Here is a 15,523-nt window from a genome sequence, read left to right on the forward strand (position 1 = left end):
ACAGTAATTTTTAGTTTTCTCTTCCAAATAGCCCCCTCAGAACACAATTCTACTGATAAGGGATTCCAGGGATTGAACCCTGCTCAGCGGCATGCAAGGCAAGCTCCCCACCCACTGTACCATCTTTCTGAGCCCTTATTTGTTTTGGGTCATACGAGTTCTTTATATATCCTGGATACAAACCCTTTATCAAATATAATCTGCAGATATTTTCTCCTATTCTGTAGGACAGAATTCCTTTCCCATAGGATGCCTTTTCACTCTCTTGATTATGTTTTTTGTTTGTTTGTCTTTGCTGCCACACCTGTTGATGCCCAGGGGTTATTCCTGGATCTGCACACAGGAATTATTCCTGTCAGTGCTTTGGGACCAAATGGGATGGGATCAAACTCAGGTTGGCTGCATGCAGGGTGAACACTTTACTTGATATATTAAAACTCCAGCCTCTGTTGCCCCCATCTTTCTTTCTTTAAGTTTTTCAGCCACACCTGGCTTTTCTCAGGCCTACTCCTGACCCTGCACTCGGGGATCATTCCTGGCAGGGCTTGGGGAATCTATATGAGGTGCTCGGAATAGAACCTGGGTTGACCATGCGCACAGCAAGGACCCTACCCTTTATATTATCTCGCCCTTGATTGTGTTTTTTAAATGCACAGAATCAGTCGGTTTTTTAAATTCCTCATAGGCTTTTAGTTTGTTTGGTTTTATTTGGGGAGGAGAGCCTCCCAAGCAGTGGTCAGGGGCCACCAGGGCTAAGCCCAGCCTTGCCTGGGCCTCATGTGGTACTGGGGGTCAAACTTGCCAGACATGCACTCTTGCCCTTTGAGCTGTCCTCCCAGCCCTGTGTGTTAAGGTTTTTGTAAAGGATGAACAATGAAAAGTAAATGTGTGTCTTTCTTTTCTTTGGGATTTCAGAGCCTTATTACAAAGCATGCTTGAAAAATGTGATCGGTTTCTCTGGTCGCAGCAGGCCTAAGTGGAAGAAGATTCAACAGTCATCATTATATTTTGAGAGAAAATGAACCCTGCTCCTGAACCTGCTGAATGTTTTTGTTATTGAAGGGCAGGGACCACCACCCTACCTCCTCTGGGGAGTACTTTTTGAGTAGCCCTATGCCATCTGACAGTATTTCTCAACCAAAGATGAGTTGTGGAAGGAAATTCATTGCTGAAGTGGAATCAGAATGTGAAGAGTCATAGTGCCGCAGCCTGTCTCTCAACTACAGTATCTCTTGCCCCTTTCTGGTGGAGTGGGGAAATTCTCTCCATTTTCTAATGACCATTCAGGGAGCAGAAGTTTCTCATCCTGGTCTCATGAAGACAAAATATAATTTACAGGACTTGATCTTTACATGTTGTGTGAGAATGTTGCAAAACTACTGAGATAGGACCTGGTGTCATGGAATTGACACACAAAACAAGTGAAATGGTGAAGGTTCAAATGAGATGATTTAAGTCAGATCGCTTCTTATGAACTCATGTTTAATATTTTCCCGGTATTTTTCCTCTTCTAATTTGAACCTCTGTACAGCTAACTTATTCCTACCAATGTTTTATCTCTAATCTTTCCTAAACAAAATCTCCCAAAGGAATCATGCACTTTTTAAATATTATTTTTTAAAAGCCATAATAAAGGAAAGCTGAATTCTACTAAAGACTGCAACAGTGCTTATTTATTTATTTACTTATTACTTATTTATTTAGCCTTTTTGGGTCACACCTAGGATGCTCAGGGGTTACTCCTGCCTCTGCACTCATGAATTACTCCTGGCAGTTCTGGGGGGACCATATGGGAAGCCGGAGATCAAACCTGGGTCAGCCTCGTACAAGGCAAACACCCTACCCACTATGCTATCACTCCGGCCCCTCTTTAAGCTTCTTATACCTATGGACTGGCACCTGTTTGCATCCCAGTCTCTGAAGTTAGAACCTAGGTAAAAGGCAGACCAATGATCTGCAGCTTTCTATACCAGTGGACCTGGGGCTGAAAATTACTGACTGACTTAAACCTTGTACTGGATTGAGGGGCTGGAGTGACAGTACAGCGGGTAGTGCATTTTCCTTATACCCAGCAGAGAGGTCTGCATTTGATCCCTGGAGTCACATATGGTCCCATGAGCACCTCCAGAAGCTTTGGCCAAAAAATAAACCAAAGAACTATGTACTAGGTTTCTATTTCTTCAGATCCTGTACATTTACATGACATGCTACATTAACAATAAATGTAAAATTGTTAATAGTACATGTATGTTTTACATTGTATGCACTAGGTTGCTATTTGTTTAGTTCCTGTGCATCTACATGGAAGGTTATATTAACAATAAGCGTAAAATCTAAGGTGAAACTGCCATGTGTGCTACCCCATGGCACACACACACACACACACAAAATACATAATTTCCTTGTGAAGGAAGAAGAGTGAGTATGGATATAAAGTACTCAGGAGAAGTTTTCATGTTCAAGAGAGAGAGTGGAGTGAGCATTGAGGAACATAGAATGAATCTATGTTACACAGAAAGGTTCAGTGTCATCCTGGGAAGGGTGGGTGTTCAGGTGGTAACAGATCAAGGAGGCTAGAGGTCCATGGACTCTACCACCACTCTAGCAGTCTCTCCCACCCCGAGCTGCCTGCTCAGGGGCCTGGGTGTTTATCAGCATAAAAGTGTTCCTAAAACCCGACTTAGGCCCCCTCAGGCCCGACAGAATGCAAGAGGGAACTTCTCCCAGGTAGAGGTGGGCACACCATTCAAACTACAAACCTCAGTCTTGTTTTACCTTTTCCTAACCCCAGAGAGTTAGGAAACTTGCAGAGGAGAAAGAGATGGGGCGAACCTGCAAAGCCGTGACAGCCCCGTGTCCTGTGTTTACAGGAAACAAGAGTTTTCGTGATTGGACAGGATTTCTCAGTGCCAGTGCTTCTCAACTTTAGGACCACCGAGAAGCCATAGTTCAGGGCCGTCCTGAGATGCTCAGAGCACCCCTGTTTTTAACCACTAGAGGAAGCAACATACCCCTCAGCGACCAGCAAAACTGCAGACATTGCTGGATGTCCCTGCGACACTGAGTCTTGGTCCTGTAGTGCTGTGACTGCCAGGAGAGATGGGGACTGGGGTTAGAAGAGGAGCCACGCAAGGCAGGACTGAGAAAGGTTTCAACACAGTCTCCCCTGAAACCCTGAGATAAAAGTATTCTTGTTACATGAAGACACCCCATTGAGTGCCTCTGAGTTTTAGGGACAAATGGCCCCTAAACAACTGCTCTAACAGTGGGGAAGGCCCGAGGAAGCAAGCATTGGGCTTTGATGCCTGTTCTCAGCCTTGGCTGCATGTGGTCATCATCTGGAGAGACGCTGAAAGTCCCCAGGTCATACCTAGGTCAGTCGCCCCCAGACTCTGGAGGTAGCGTGCAGGTCAGTTGCTTTCCTGCTCTCCAGGTGACTCCAGTGTGTACAGCAGAGATGAGAGCCTCCAGGGCGGCAGCTGGTGAGGTTTAGGGGCCATGGGGGTAACAGAGATCGACTGGGCAGGCCCTCCAGCCTTTTGAGCTGCCTCCCTGGCCCCTAAATACCACTTTTGAGAAATACAGCTATTTTTCCAATAACAAACACCATTTCATTAAACAACAAAATGTAACCCAAGCATTATAGGTAATCCCAAAAGGAGAGCCAGGAGCCAGATAGTCAACAGATAGGACGTTTGTCTTGCACACAGAGTTAGATCCCTGGCATTCCATATGGTCCCCCAACTCCCACCAGGAATGATTCCTGCGTGCAGAGCCAGGAGTAATCCCTGACGAGACAGCCACCTGGCAAGGCCTTTATCCTCATGCACATCTGCGTCGTTCTCTTCTCTGCCCACGGCTGGCGGCTGTTAGTTCCTGAGTAAAAAGCATGCTGCTCTGAGCCTCAGTTTCCCAGCTTCTCGTGGGGGAATAGATCTGACTTGCCAAGAAATTCTCAAGTTCAAGTAGGTAACTGTCTTACTGGCTCATGCCAATAGTTGGCAAATTCTTATAGTGCTGAGGAAAGCTCCTGGGACCTGTTTCTTTCTCTGGCCAGTTAGCCCGAGTTACAGTGCAAGTGCTGATTCCTAGTGTGTGCTTGGTGTGTGTTAATAGTTATCATCTGTACTCAGTTACAAGGGCAGGAGCCACACTAGACCAGGACAGGTTAACCTGAAACTAGATACTATTGTCTCTAGTCAGCGTCAGCAAACCCTACTGGGAAGCTTCCTTTGAATAGACCTATTGGGAAAGAAAAAAAGAGAAGGAAAGGGGAAAAGAAAGAAGGAACGGGGTCAGAGAGATAGTACAGTGAGTAGGGCATTTGCCTTGCATGCAGCTGACCTTTCATGCAGTGTTCCATGCGTGACATCCTTTATGGTCTCCCAATTTCCTCCAGGAGTAAGCCCTGAACACTGTCAGATGAGTCAACAAATAAAAGGAATGGACAGCCTTTGGACAGCTTTGATCATGCTTCATGCAATGTCCTGAGGAAAATTGTATACTATTCTGGACCTATATTCATGTCTGCTCTTGGCAGGAGTAGAAAAGACCCGACTGGCTGGGACAAGGACTTTTTGCTTGGAATAAAGGTTGTGCTTTCTCTCAAAGAACTCAGTATGTGGTGAGGGGAAGTGGAGCCATAGCACCATGGGTAAGGCATTTGCTTTGCATGGGGCCAAGCTGGGTTCAGTCCCTGGTATCCCATATGGTCCCCTGAACATCGCCAGGAGTAATTTCTGAGTGCAAAGTCAGGAATAACCCTGGAATATCACCAGGTGTGATCCAAAAAGGCAAAAAAAAAAAAAAAAACCTCAGTAAGGGGTAAGAGTAATACAGTACAACAGGTAGGGCACTTGCTTTGCACTCAACCAACCTGGGTTCCATTCCTGGCATCCCATATAGACCCCTGAGCACTGCCAGGTATGATCCCTGAGTGCAGAACCAGGAGAAAAAAATTCTGAGCAACATTGGGTGTAGCCAAAACAAAACAACAAAAACCTTAGTGATGTGAATTTTCTCTCTGCTATAAAGCTCTTCATACACCTGGTACATCTTACTACACATGCTAAGGCAGCAGCTCCAGCCCTTGAGTGTACTCAAGGGTCTGTGAGTCCTAGTGGTGGTTGGTGATGCCACACTGAAAGGGTTTGTGAATTGCTTCTGGCAGTGCTCAGGGGGACCATGTGGTGCTGGACATGGAACTAGAGATGGTGCCTGCAATGCGAGCACCTTAACCCCTGTGCTGTCTGTTTGGCCCAGAGGAGGAAAATTTTTGTTTGTTTGTTTTAAGGAAATTGCAATCTAATTCAGAAAGAGGGAACTGAGTAAACTGAGTTACATAGATCACTTTCAGGAGCAGGCCCTGCCTTATTTCCAGTGAAGCTGCTGGCCCCTCTGGCTCTGGAGATCTACTGCTCTGCCACCGCTCCTTTCCTACAGGGATCCTGGGGAGAAAAGAAAGGTCAGGTGTGGAGCCCGGGAAAGTCCCTGCAAGCCATCATTCTGGAAAACTGCACAGGAAAACTTCCCAGACATCAGAGGTTTCTTCATCCTCAGGTTATGGTCCTGGCAAATAGGGATGTTTGCTGTTTGCTTGTGACCTGGGCCGGAGTCCAGCTGTGCTGTCAGGTTCAGCCTGGCTGAAATGGGAACCTGAGGTCATGGGGCATAATGGAGCACCTGGAGGGGGACACCTAGGCTGCTGGAAATGTGGGAGTTGGGAGGACAGAGACTCCAGCTTTAATGCTTGAAGTCTATTTTTGTAGGATGATCCCTGCTGTGTATTTGGCAGGGGTCAGAAATGAAATCCAAGGGCCAGAGAGATAGTCTGGTAAGTACTGTGTTTGCCTTGCACATGGCCAACTCAGGTTCAACTCCCAGCATTCTAAATGTTCCCTCAGCACTGCCAGGAATAATTCCTGGGTGCAGAGTAAAAAGGTAACTCCTGAGCTCTGGTGGGTGGGCCCCAAAACAAACAAAATGGAATCGAAGAGGAAGTGGGACCAAGATGGCAGGAGAGGGAGCTGAGGGAGAGAACTCTCTGGGTAGCTATGAGCAATGAATCAGAATTAGAGACAGAACTTTGTGTACCCCCTTGTCCATAAAATTCAGAAAGATCAACCACCACATCTGGTGAAAATAGGAGGGCGTCAGTCACAGGAACTATTATTGAGGAACCCAATAGTACAGTGAGTTGGGCATTTGCCTTGCACAAAGCTGATCTTGTTCGAACCCTGTACCCATGTGATCCCTAAGCACCCCCATCAAAGAGAAGGATCCCTGAGCACAAAGGCAGGAATAAACCCTGAATACAACTAGGTGTGTCTCTCTCACCCTACCCCCTCCAAAGAAAGGAATTGTAGTTGGCTCTATTATGCTCAAGCAGTAATGGTTTATATTCTAATGTTAAGATGGATTAGGTGGTTGCATCACATGATGTGGGATTTTAGGTGGCCCTTAAGTGGATGACTGATAGGTGTGGCTTATATAACTGAATTGCTTGTGTAGTGTGACTGCCCATAATGCTGATAGAAAAGTTGGTTAGAGGGGAGGGGGCAAAACTGCAATACTAATCATATCATGGGCTGGAGCTATTGCACAGCGGGTAGGGCGTTTGCCTTGCATGAGGCCGACCCAGATTTGGTTCCTCTGCCCCTCTCAGAGAGCCCAGCAAGCTACCAAGAGTATCTCACCCTCAAAGCAAAGCCTGGCTAGCTAACTGTGATGTATTTTATATGCCAAACACAGTAACAAGTGTCATAATGGAGACGTTACTGAGCCTGCTCAAGCAAATCGATGAACAGTTGGAGGAAAGTGACAGTGACAGTGAATCATATCATAATGTGCTCTTTTTTTCCTTTTTTTTAATTAGTGAAACACCATGAGGTACAATTGTAAACTTATACACTTTCCTTCTTGGGTTTCAGTTATACAATGGTCAAGTACCCATCCCTCCTCCATTCTCTACCACCAATGATCCTAGTAGCTCTCCCACCCTTCCCGTTCCCTCCCACCCTGTCCCACCTCTGTGGAAGGGCATTCCCTTTTGCTCTCTCTTTACTTTAGGGTGTTGTGGTTTGCAACAGAGGTATCAAGTGGCCATCGTGTTCAGTCTATAGTCTACTTTCAGCACACCTCTTGCATCCCAAGCGAGTCCTCCAAACACCCATTTATTTGGTGTTCCTTTCTCTATCTGAGCTGCCTTTTCCCCCAGCATGTGCTGCTGGCTTCCAAGCCATGGAGCAGACCTTCTGGTACTTATCTCAACTATTCTTGGGTGTTCATCTCCCATTCTGTTACTTTATATTCCCCAGATGAGTGCAGTCTTTCTGTGTCTGTCCCTCTCTTTCTGTCTCATTTCACTTAGCATGATACTTTCCACTTGTTTGCAAATTACGTATATATAGGACCACTTGTTTGCAAATTTCATGATTTCATTATTTCTTTTTTTTTTTTCAGTTTGCTTCAGAGAGCCCGGCAAGCTACCGAGAGTATCTCGCCCGCATGGCAGAGCCTGGCAAGCTACCCGTGATGTATTCGATATGCCAAACACAGCAACAACAAAGTCTCCAATGGAGATGTTACTGGGCCCGCTCGAGCAAATCGACGAACAACAGGAGGGCCTTTACCTTTTACCTTTGCTTTTTTTTATCATTTTTTTTATTAGTGAAACACCATGAGGTACAGTTATAGACTTATAAATTTTTGTGCTTGGGTTTCAGTTATACAATGATCAAGTACCCATCCCTCCACCAGTGCCCATCCTCCCCCACAACGGGTCCCAGCATCCCTCCCACTCCCTATCCCACCTGTCCCATCCTGCCGCTGTGGCAGGGCATTCCCTCTTGTTCTCTCTCTCTTCTTTTGGGTACTGTGTTTTGCAAGAGAGGTATTGAGTGGAAATCATGTTTGGTCTATAGACTACTTTTAGCATGTCTCTCCCACCCTGGGAGGGTCTTCACAACACCCTTTATTTGGTGATGTCTTCTGTATCTGAGCTTCCTTTTCACCTAGCACATGTGGCTGGCCTTCAAGTCATGGAGCAAAATTCCTGGTACTAATCTGAGCCCTTCCTGGGTGTTAGTCTCCCGTTTTGTTGCTTTATGTTCCCCAGATGAATGCAATCTTTCTGTGTCTATCCCGCTCTTTCTGACTCATTTTGCTTAACATGATACTTTCCATGTAGTACCACTTGTATGTAAATTTTATGACTTCATCTTTTCTAACAGCTACATAATACTCCATTGTGTAAATGTACCAAAGTTTCTTTAACCAGTCATCTGTTCTTGGGCACTCAGGTTTTTTCCAGATTCTGGCTATTGTAAAGAGTGCTGCAATGAACAAACAAGTGCAGATGTCACTTTGACTATACTTCTTTGCCTCTCTGGGATATACTCCCAGGAGTGGTATTGCTGGGTCAAATGGGAGATCAAATTCTAATTTTTTGAGAATCGTCCATACTGTTTTCCAAAAGGGTTGGACCAGTCAGCATTCCCACCAGCAGTGGAAGGAGGGTCCCTTTCTCGCCACATCCGCGCCAGCACTGATTGCTTTTTTTCTTTTGGTTGTGGGCCAGTCTCTGTGGTGTGAAATAATATCTCATTGTGGTTTTTATCTGCATCTCCCTGATGATTAGTGATGTAGAGCAATTTCTCATGTGCCTTTTTGCCATTCGGATTTCTTCTTTGTGAAAGTTTCTGTTCATTTCCTTGCCCCATTTTTTTGATGGGGTTGGGTGTTTTTTTCTTGTGGAGTTCAACTAGTACCTTGTATATCCTTGTTATCAACCTCTTGTCGGATGTGTATTTGGTGAATATCCTTTCCCATTCTGTAGACTGTCTTTGTATTTTGGTCACTGTTTCTTTTGAGGTGCAGAAGCTTCTTAGTTACGATAGTCCCATTTGTCTATTTCTGTTTTCACTTGCTTCGCCAGTGGCGTGACATCTTTGAAGATACCATTAGCTTCAATATCATGGAGGGTTTTGCCAACTTTGTCTTCAATGAACTTTATGGATTCTGGTCTGATGTTGAGGTCATTAATCCATTTTGATTTTACTTTTGTGCATGACGTTAGGCAGAGATCTGAGCCCACTTTTTTAATGTAGCCATCCAGTTTTGCCAGCACAATTTATTAAAGAGGCTTTCCCTGCTCCACTTCACTTTTCTTGCCCCCTTATTGAAGATTAGATGATCATATGCTTGGGAGGAGATGTCAGTATATTCAACTCTGTTCCATTGGTCTACAGTTCTGCCTTTGTTCCAGTACCATGCTCTTTTAATTATTACTGCTTTGTAGTAGAGCTTGAAGTTAGGGAGGTTGATTCCTCCCATTTTCTTTTTCCCAAGAATTGCTTTAGCTATTCGTGGGGGCTTATTGTTCCGTATAAATTTCAGGAGTGTTTGATCCATTTCTTTGAAGAATGTCATGGGTATCCTCATAGGGATCGCATTGAATTTGTACAGTGCTTTGGGAAGTATTGCCATTTTGACAATGTTAATTCTCCCGATCCATGAGCAGGAGATATTTTTCCATTTCCTCGTGTAACTCTTTTATTTCCTGAAGTAGCGTTTTGTAGTTTTCTTTGTACAGGTCCTTTACTTCCTTAGTTAAGCTGATTCCTAGGTACTTAATTTTCTGGGGCACAATTTTAAATGGGATTGTTTTCTTCATGTCACTTTCTTCTCTTTCACTATTTGTATATAGGAAGGCCATGGATTTTTGGTATTGATTTTATAGCCTGCCACTTTACTATACAAGTCTATTGTTTCTAGGAGTTTCTTGGTGGAGGTTTTAGGGTTCTCTAGGTATAGTATCATATCATCTGCGAATAGTGAGAGCTTGATTTCTTCCATCCCTACCTGGATGCCCTTAATATCTTTTTCTTGCCTAATTGTTATTGCAAGTACTTCCAGTACTATATTGAACAGTAGTGGAGAGAGTGGGCATCCTTGTCTCTTCCCTGATCGTAGGAGGAAGACTCTCAGTTTTTCCCCATTGAGGATGATGTTTGCTGTAGGCTTGTGGTAGATGACTTTAACTATATTGAGGAAAGTCCCCTCTATCCCCATTTTGGAGAGGGTTTTCATCATAAATGGATGCTGGATCTTGTCAAACGCTTTCTCTGCATCTATTGATATGATCATATGGTTTTTATCTTTTCTTTTATTGGTATGATGGATTATGTTGATTGATTTTCAAATGTTGAACCATTCTTGCATCCCCGGGATGAATCCAACTTGGTCTTGGTGTATGATCTTTTTGATGAGTTGCTGAATTCTATTTGCTAGAATTTTGTTGAGAATTTTCGCATCTCCATTTTTATCAGGAATATTGGCCTGTGGTTTTCTTTTCTTGTGGTGTCTTTGTTTCCTTTTGGTATTAGAGAGATATGGGCTTCATAGAGACTGTTTGGGAGAGTTTCTGTTTCTTCAATTTCCTAGAAAAGCTTGAGAAGAACTGGCAATAGGTCCTCTTTAAATGTTTGGAAAATTCGCTTGTGAATCCATCTGACCTTGGGTTTTGGTTTTTGGGAAGGCTTTTGATTACAGTTTCAATTTCCTTGATGTTAATAGGTCTATTCAGGAACTCTAGATCTTCTTAGTCAGCTTTGGGAGATGATAGGAATCCAGGAATTTATCCATTTCTTCTAGGTTCTCTTGTTTTGTGGCATACAGCTTTCAAAGTAGTCTCTGATGATCATTTGAATTTCTTTGGTTTCTGTTGTAATATCCCCATTCTTATTTCTGATTCGATTTATTAGGGTTCTCTCTCTCTGTTTCTTTGTGAGTGTTGCTAGTGGTTTATCTATCTTATTTATTTTCTCGAAGAACCAGCTCTTGGTTTCATTGATTTTTCTGATTGTTTCTTTGGTTTCCATGTTGTTGATTTCTGCTCTAAGTTTTATGATCTCTTTCATTCTGCCCAATTTGGGCTCTTTCTGTTGTTCCTTTTCTAAGATCTTGAGTTGTGAAGTCAAGTTGTTTGTGTGCATCCTTTCTTCTGTCCTGAGATATGCTTGCAGAGCTATAAATTTTTCCCCTTAAAATGGCTTTCCCATAAGTTCTGGTAGCTCATGTCTTTATTCTCATTTGTTTCCAAGTATCTTTTGATTTCGTCCTTGACTTCCTTCTTGATCCACTCGTTGTTAAGCATTGAGTTGTTTGATTTGGTTCTCCGTGTCTGTGTGTGATACACTTCTATTCTCAGTGCATCATGGTCTGAAAAGATTGTTGATACTATTTCTATCTTCCTGATTCTATTTAGGTATGTTTTGTGGCCTAGGACATGGTCTATTTTGGAAAATGTTCCGTGCGCACTGGAGAAGAATGTGCATTCTTTCTTTTTGGGATGTAAAGCCCTGTATAGGTCTATAAGCCCTTTCTTTTCTATTTCTTCTTTCAAAGCCAATGTTTCCTTGCTGAGTTTTGTTCTTGTTGATCTATCCAGAGGAGATAAGGTGATGTTGAAGTCTCCAAGTACTATTGTGTTGGTAGCAATGTCCTCCTTAAAATCTGTTAGCAGTTGTTTTAAAGATTTAGCTGTTCCCTCATTAGATGGGTATACATTTAAGAGTGTGATTTCTTCCTGTTGTACGTATCCCTTGATGAAGAGAAAATAGCCTTCGCTGTCCCTTCTAATCTTTTTCAACTTGAAATTAATGCTGTCAGATACTAGTATGGCCACCCCAGCTTTTTTCAGGGAGCTGTTTGCTTGCAGGATAGTTTTCCATCCTTTGACTTTAAGTCTGTGTTTGCTCTGGCTGTTGAGATGGGTTTCTTGTAGGTGGCAGAATGTTGGGTTCTGTCTCTTAACCCATTTTACCACTCTGTGTCTCTTAATTGGTGAATTTAGGCTGTTGACATTGAGAGAGATTATTGTTATGGGGTTTTGTGTCATCTTTCTTTGAGTGTCTGTTGTGGTTGTAGGGTTTGTCTTGTCTTATAGTAGCCCCTTTAGCCCTTGTTTTAGGTTTGGTTTTGAATCAATAAAGTTCCTGAGCTGATGTTTGTCTAGAAAATAGTGTACCGTTCCTTCGATTATGAGTGAGAGTTTTGCTGGGTAGAGTATTCTTGGTGAAGAATTCATTTCAGTGAGTTTTTTCACGATATCTCGCCACTGCCTTCGGGCTTGGAGGGTTTCCTTTGATAGATCTGCTGTGAATCTAAGGGGTGCTCCTTTGTATGTGATTTCCTTCTTTGCCCTTGCTGCTTGCAGTATTGTATCTCTATCAGCAGCATCAATCATTCTAACTATGATATCTTGGAGTGTTTTTGTTAGGGTCTCTTTTAGCTGGTACCCTGGTACCTTGAACCTGAATGACTGCATTGTGGAGCTCTGGGAATTTTTCAGCACTGATTTGTTTGATCGTGTTTATTTCATTGGGATTGTTTCCCTGAGCTTCCGATAGTCCAATGATTCTAATGTTGTTCCTCTTGGAATCATCTCCTAGGACTCTTATTTGTTCTTGAGCTATTTTGAGGTCCCTTGCCACTGTTTGTTGTTGCCTGTTGGCTTGGTGCAGCTGATCTCCCAGCTCACTGATTCACTCTTTGGCTGCGGTCATTCTATTGTTGAGAGAAGAGACTGAGTTTTTCATTTCATCTACGGAATCTTTTAATCGTGACATTTCTGCTCTCATTTCTTCGCATAATTTGTCGATTTTTTCTGTCATGTTACTGGATATCTGTCTGACTGTTTTATTGAGTTGATTGAACATCTTCATGACTTCGTATCTGAATTCTATGTCAGAGAGATCCCTTAGGTGAGCAGTATCGACAGAGAATTCTGGATTCTTTTCATTGTTCTCCGGATGTGGTGGGGATTTGCATTGTTTTTTCATATTGCTGTGTAGGTTGGGGACTAGGTTCCTTAGGGACTAGGTTCCTTAGTATCGCTAAACTACCTGCAGCAGATTAAGCATTGGCCCGCTGAAAAATAGGCCACGCCTACTTCCACAGAAGCCACGCCCACTGGTGAAGAGGCCACACCCCATTGGAACCTGGGTTTGGGAGGAGATCAGCTCAGCGTGAGGAGTGAAGAAAGGAAGGCAGACGCTCACAGCTGCTTTTCTCCAGGCATCTGGGAAGACGCCTGGGGTTCCGCAGGGAGAGAGCCAAGTCCCGGGTTCAAGTACCGGCAGATGAAATGACCTGGGTTTGGGACGAGATCAGCACAGCGTGAGGAGTGAAGAGAGGAAGGCAGATGCTCAGAGCTGCTTTTCTCCAGAATGTTAGTAAAGTAAAGGCCCTCCCGTTGATCGTCGATTTGCTCGAGCGGGCCCAGTAACGTCTCCATTGGAGACTTTGTTGTTACTGTGTCTGGCATATCGAATACATCACAGGGAGCTTGCCAGGCCCTGCCGTGCGGGCGAGATACTCTCGGTAGCTTGCCGGGCTCTCCGAGAGGGGCGGAGGAATCGAACTCGGGTCGGCCATGTTGGCTGCGTGCAAGGCAGACGCCCTACCCGCTGTGCTATCGCTTATTTAAATATTTTATTGTTATTCCCACCCACCCCTTTTTTCACCATGATATATAATTACAAAGCTTTCATGTTTGAGCTTTGGTCATACAATCATCAAACACCCATCCCTCCACCAGTGCACATTTTTTCACCACCCAGATCCTCAATATTCCCCCACCCACCACGTTCCAATCCTTCCCTTACCTTTGTGGCAGACAATTTCCCCCATTCTGTCTCTCTACTTTGCTTCACTTGATCACTTGATCACTTGACATCCTGTTACTGATCAACTTGTTCAAGCGGGCACCATTAACATCACCATTCATCCCTGTTGTGTGCTAGTGTAGCCCAATGACATCTGCTCGCTCCAGAATCATGAAGAGCCTCAAACTGATCATTGAGAGTCTTGATGAAGAATCCTGACCATCTCGTAGGCGGGTGGCCACGCGATCTTTTGACATCCTGTGGAATCCAGTCATTAATGGCTCTAGTCCAGCAGTCATCTCCAAATCGCATTACGTGTCCAGCCCATCTGATTTTCGATGCCTCGGCAAAGGAGACAGCATCCCTAATTTTCGATTGTTGATGGAGGTCAGAACTCCAGATTCTTTTTTTTTTTTTAATTTTTATTAGTGAAACACTGGTCTGGAGCAATAGCACAAGTAGGGCATTTGCCTTGCATGCGGCCGACACGGCCGACCCGAGTTCAATTCCCCCGCACCTCTTGGAGAGCCCGGCAAGCTACCGAGAGTATCTCACCTGCATGGCAGAGCCTGGCAAGCTACCCATGATGTATTCGATTTGCCAAACACAGTAACAAGTCTCACAATGTTACTGGGCCCGCTCAAGCAAATCGATGAACAATGAGAGGACAGTGACAATGACAGTGAAACACCATGAGTACAGTTGTAGACTTACAAATCTTTGTGCTTGGGTTTCAGTTATGCTATGATTGAGTACCCATGCCTCCACCAGTGCCCATTCTCCACCACCAATGATCCCAGTATCCCTCCCACCCCCAAACCCCCTATCCCACCCCACCTCTTTGGCTGGGCATTCCCTTTTGTTCTTTCTCTCCTTTTGGGTGCTGTGGTTTGCAAAAGAGTCATTGAGTAGCAATCATCTTCGGTCTATAGCCTACTTTCAGCATGCATCTCCCATCCTGGGATGATCTTCCCAACACCCTTTATTTGGTGCTCCCTTCTCTATCTGAGCTGCGATTTCCCTTAGCATGTGGGGCTGGCCTCCAAGTCTTGGAGTAAACAGCTGGTACTTATCTCAGTTGTTCTTGGGTGTTAGTCTCCTATTTTGTTACTTTATTGTCCCCAGATGAATGCAATCTATGTCTGTCCCTCTCTTTCTAACTCATTTCACTTAGTATGATACTTTCCATGTAGTACCACTTGTATGTAAATTTCATGACTTCATCTTTTCTAACAGCTACATAGTACTCCAGTGTGTAGATGTACCAAAGTTTCTTTAACCAGTCATCTGTTCTTGGGCACTCAGGTTTTTTCCAGATTCTGGTTATTGTAAACAGTGCTGCAATGAATAAGCAAGTGCAGATGTCACTTCGACTATTTTGCCTCTCTGGGATATATTCCCAGGAGTGGTATTGCTGGGTCAAATAGGAGCTCAATTTCTAATTTTTTGAGAATCGTCCATACAGTTTTCGAAAAGGGCTGAACCAGTCAGCATTCCCACCAGCAGTGAAGGAGGGTCCCTTTCTCACCACATCTGCACCAACACCAGTTGCTTTTGTTCTTTTAGATGTGGGCCAGTCTCTGTGGTATGAGATGATATCTCATTGTTGCTTTGATCTGCATCTCCCTGAAGATTAATGATGTAGAGCATTTTCTCATGAGACTTTTTGCCATTCGGATATCTTCTTTGAGAAAGTTTCTGTTCATTTTGTCGCCCCATTTTGATGGGGTTGGATGTTTTCTTCTTACGAAGTTCAAACAGTAGATTGTATATCCTTGATATCAACCCCTTGTTGGATGGGTATTGGGCGAATATCCTTTCCCATTCTGTAGACTGTTTTTGTATTTAGGTTACTG

General features: G+C 44.0%; 1 protein-coding gene across 5 annotated transcripts in view; it reads left to right on the top strand.

Moving 5' to 3' along the window:
- Positions 1-15,523, top strand: part of HPS5 (HPS5 biogenesis of lysosomal organelles complex 2 subunit 2) — an 89,782-nt gene that overhangs the window by 44,087 nt on the left and 30,172 nt on the right. For 3 of the 5 annotated variants that reach the window (XM_056130940.1, XM_056130924.1, XM_056130932.1), the window contains exon 23: positions 916-1,645. The exons of the other annotated variants lie outside the window; for them this stretch is intronic. In XM_056130940.1, the coding sequence (XP_055986915.1) occupies positions 916-976 (61 nt within the window). In that variant the 3' untranslated portion in view covers positions 977-1,645. Of the gene's footprint in view, positions 1-915; positions 1,646-15,523 lie in introns of those variants that run through there. 5 annotated transcript variants of the gene reach the window in all.

This window comes from Sorex fumeus, unplaced genomic scaffold (assembly GCF_029834395.1).
Source record: "Sorex fumeus unplaced genomic scaffold, SorFum_2.1 ptg000007l, whole genome shotgun sequence".
NCBI lineage: Eukaryota > Metazoa > Chordata > Mammalia > Eulipotyphla > Soricidae > Sorex > Sorex fumeus.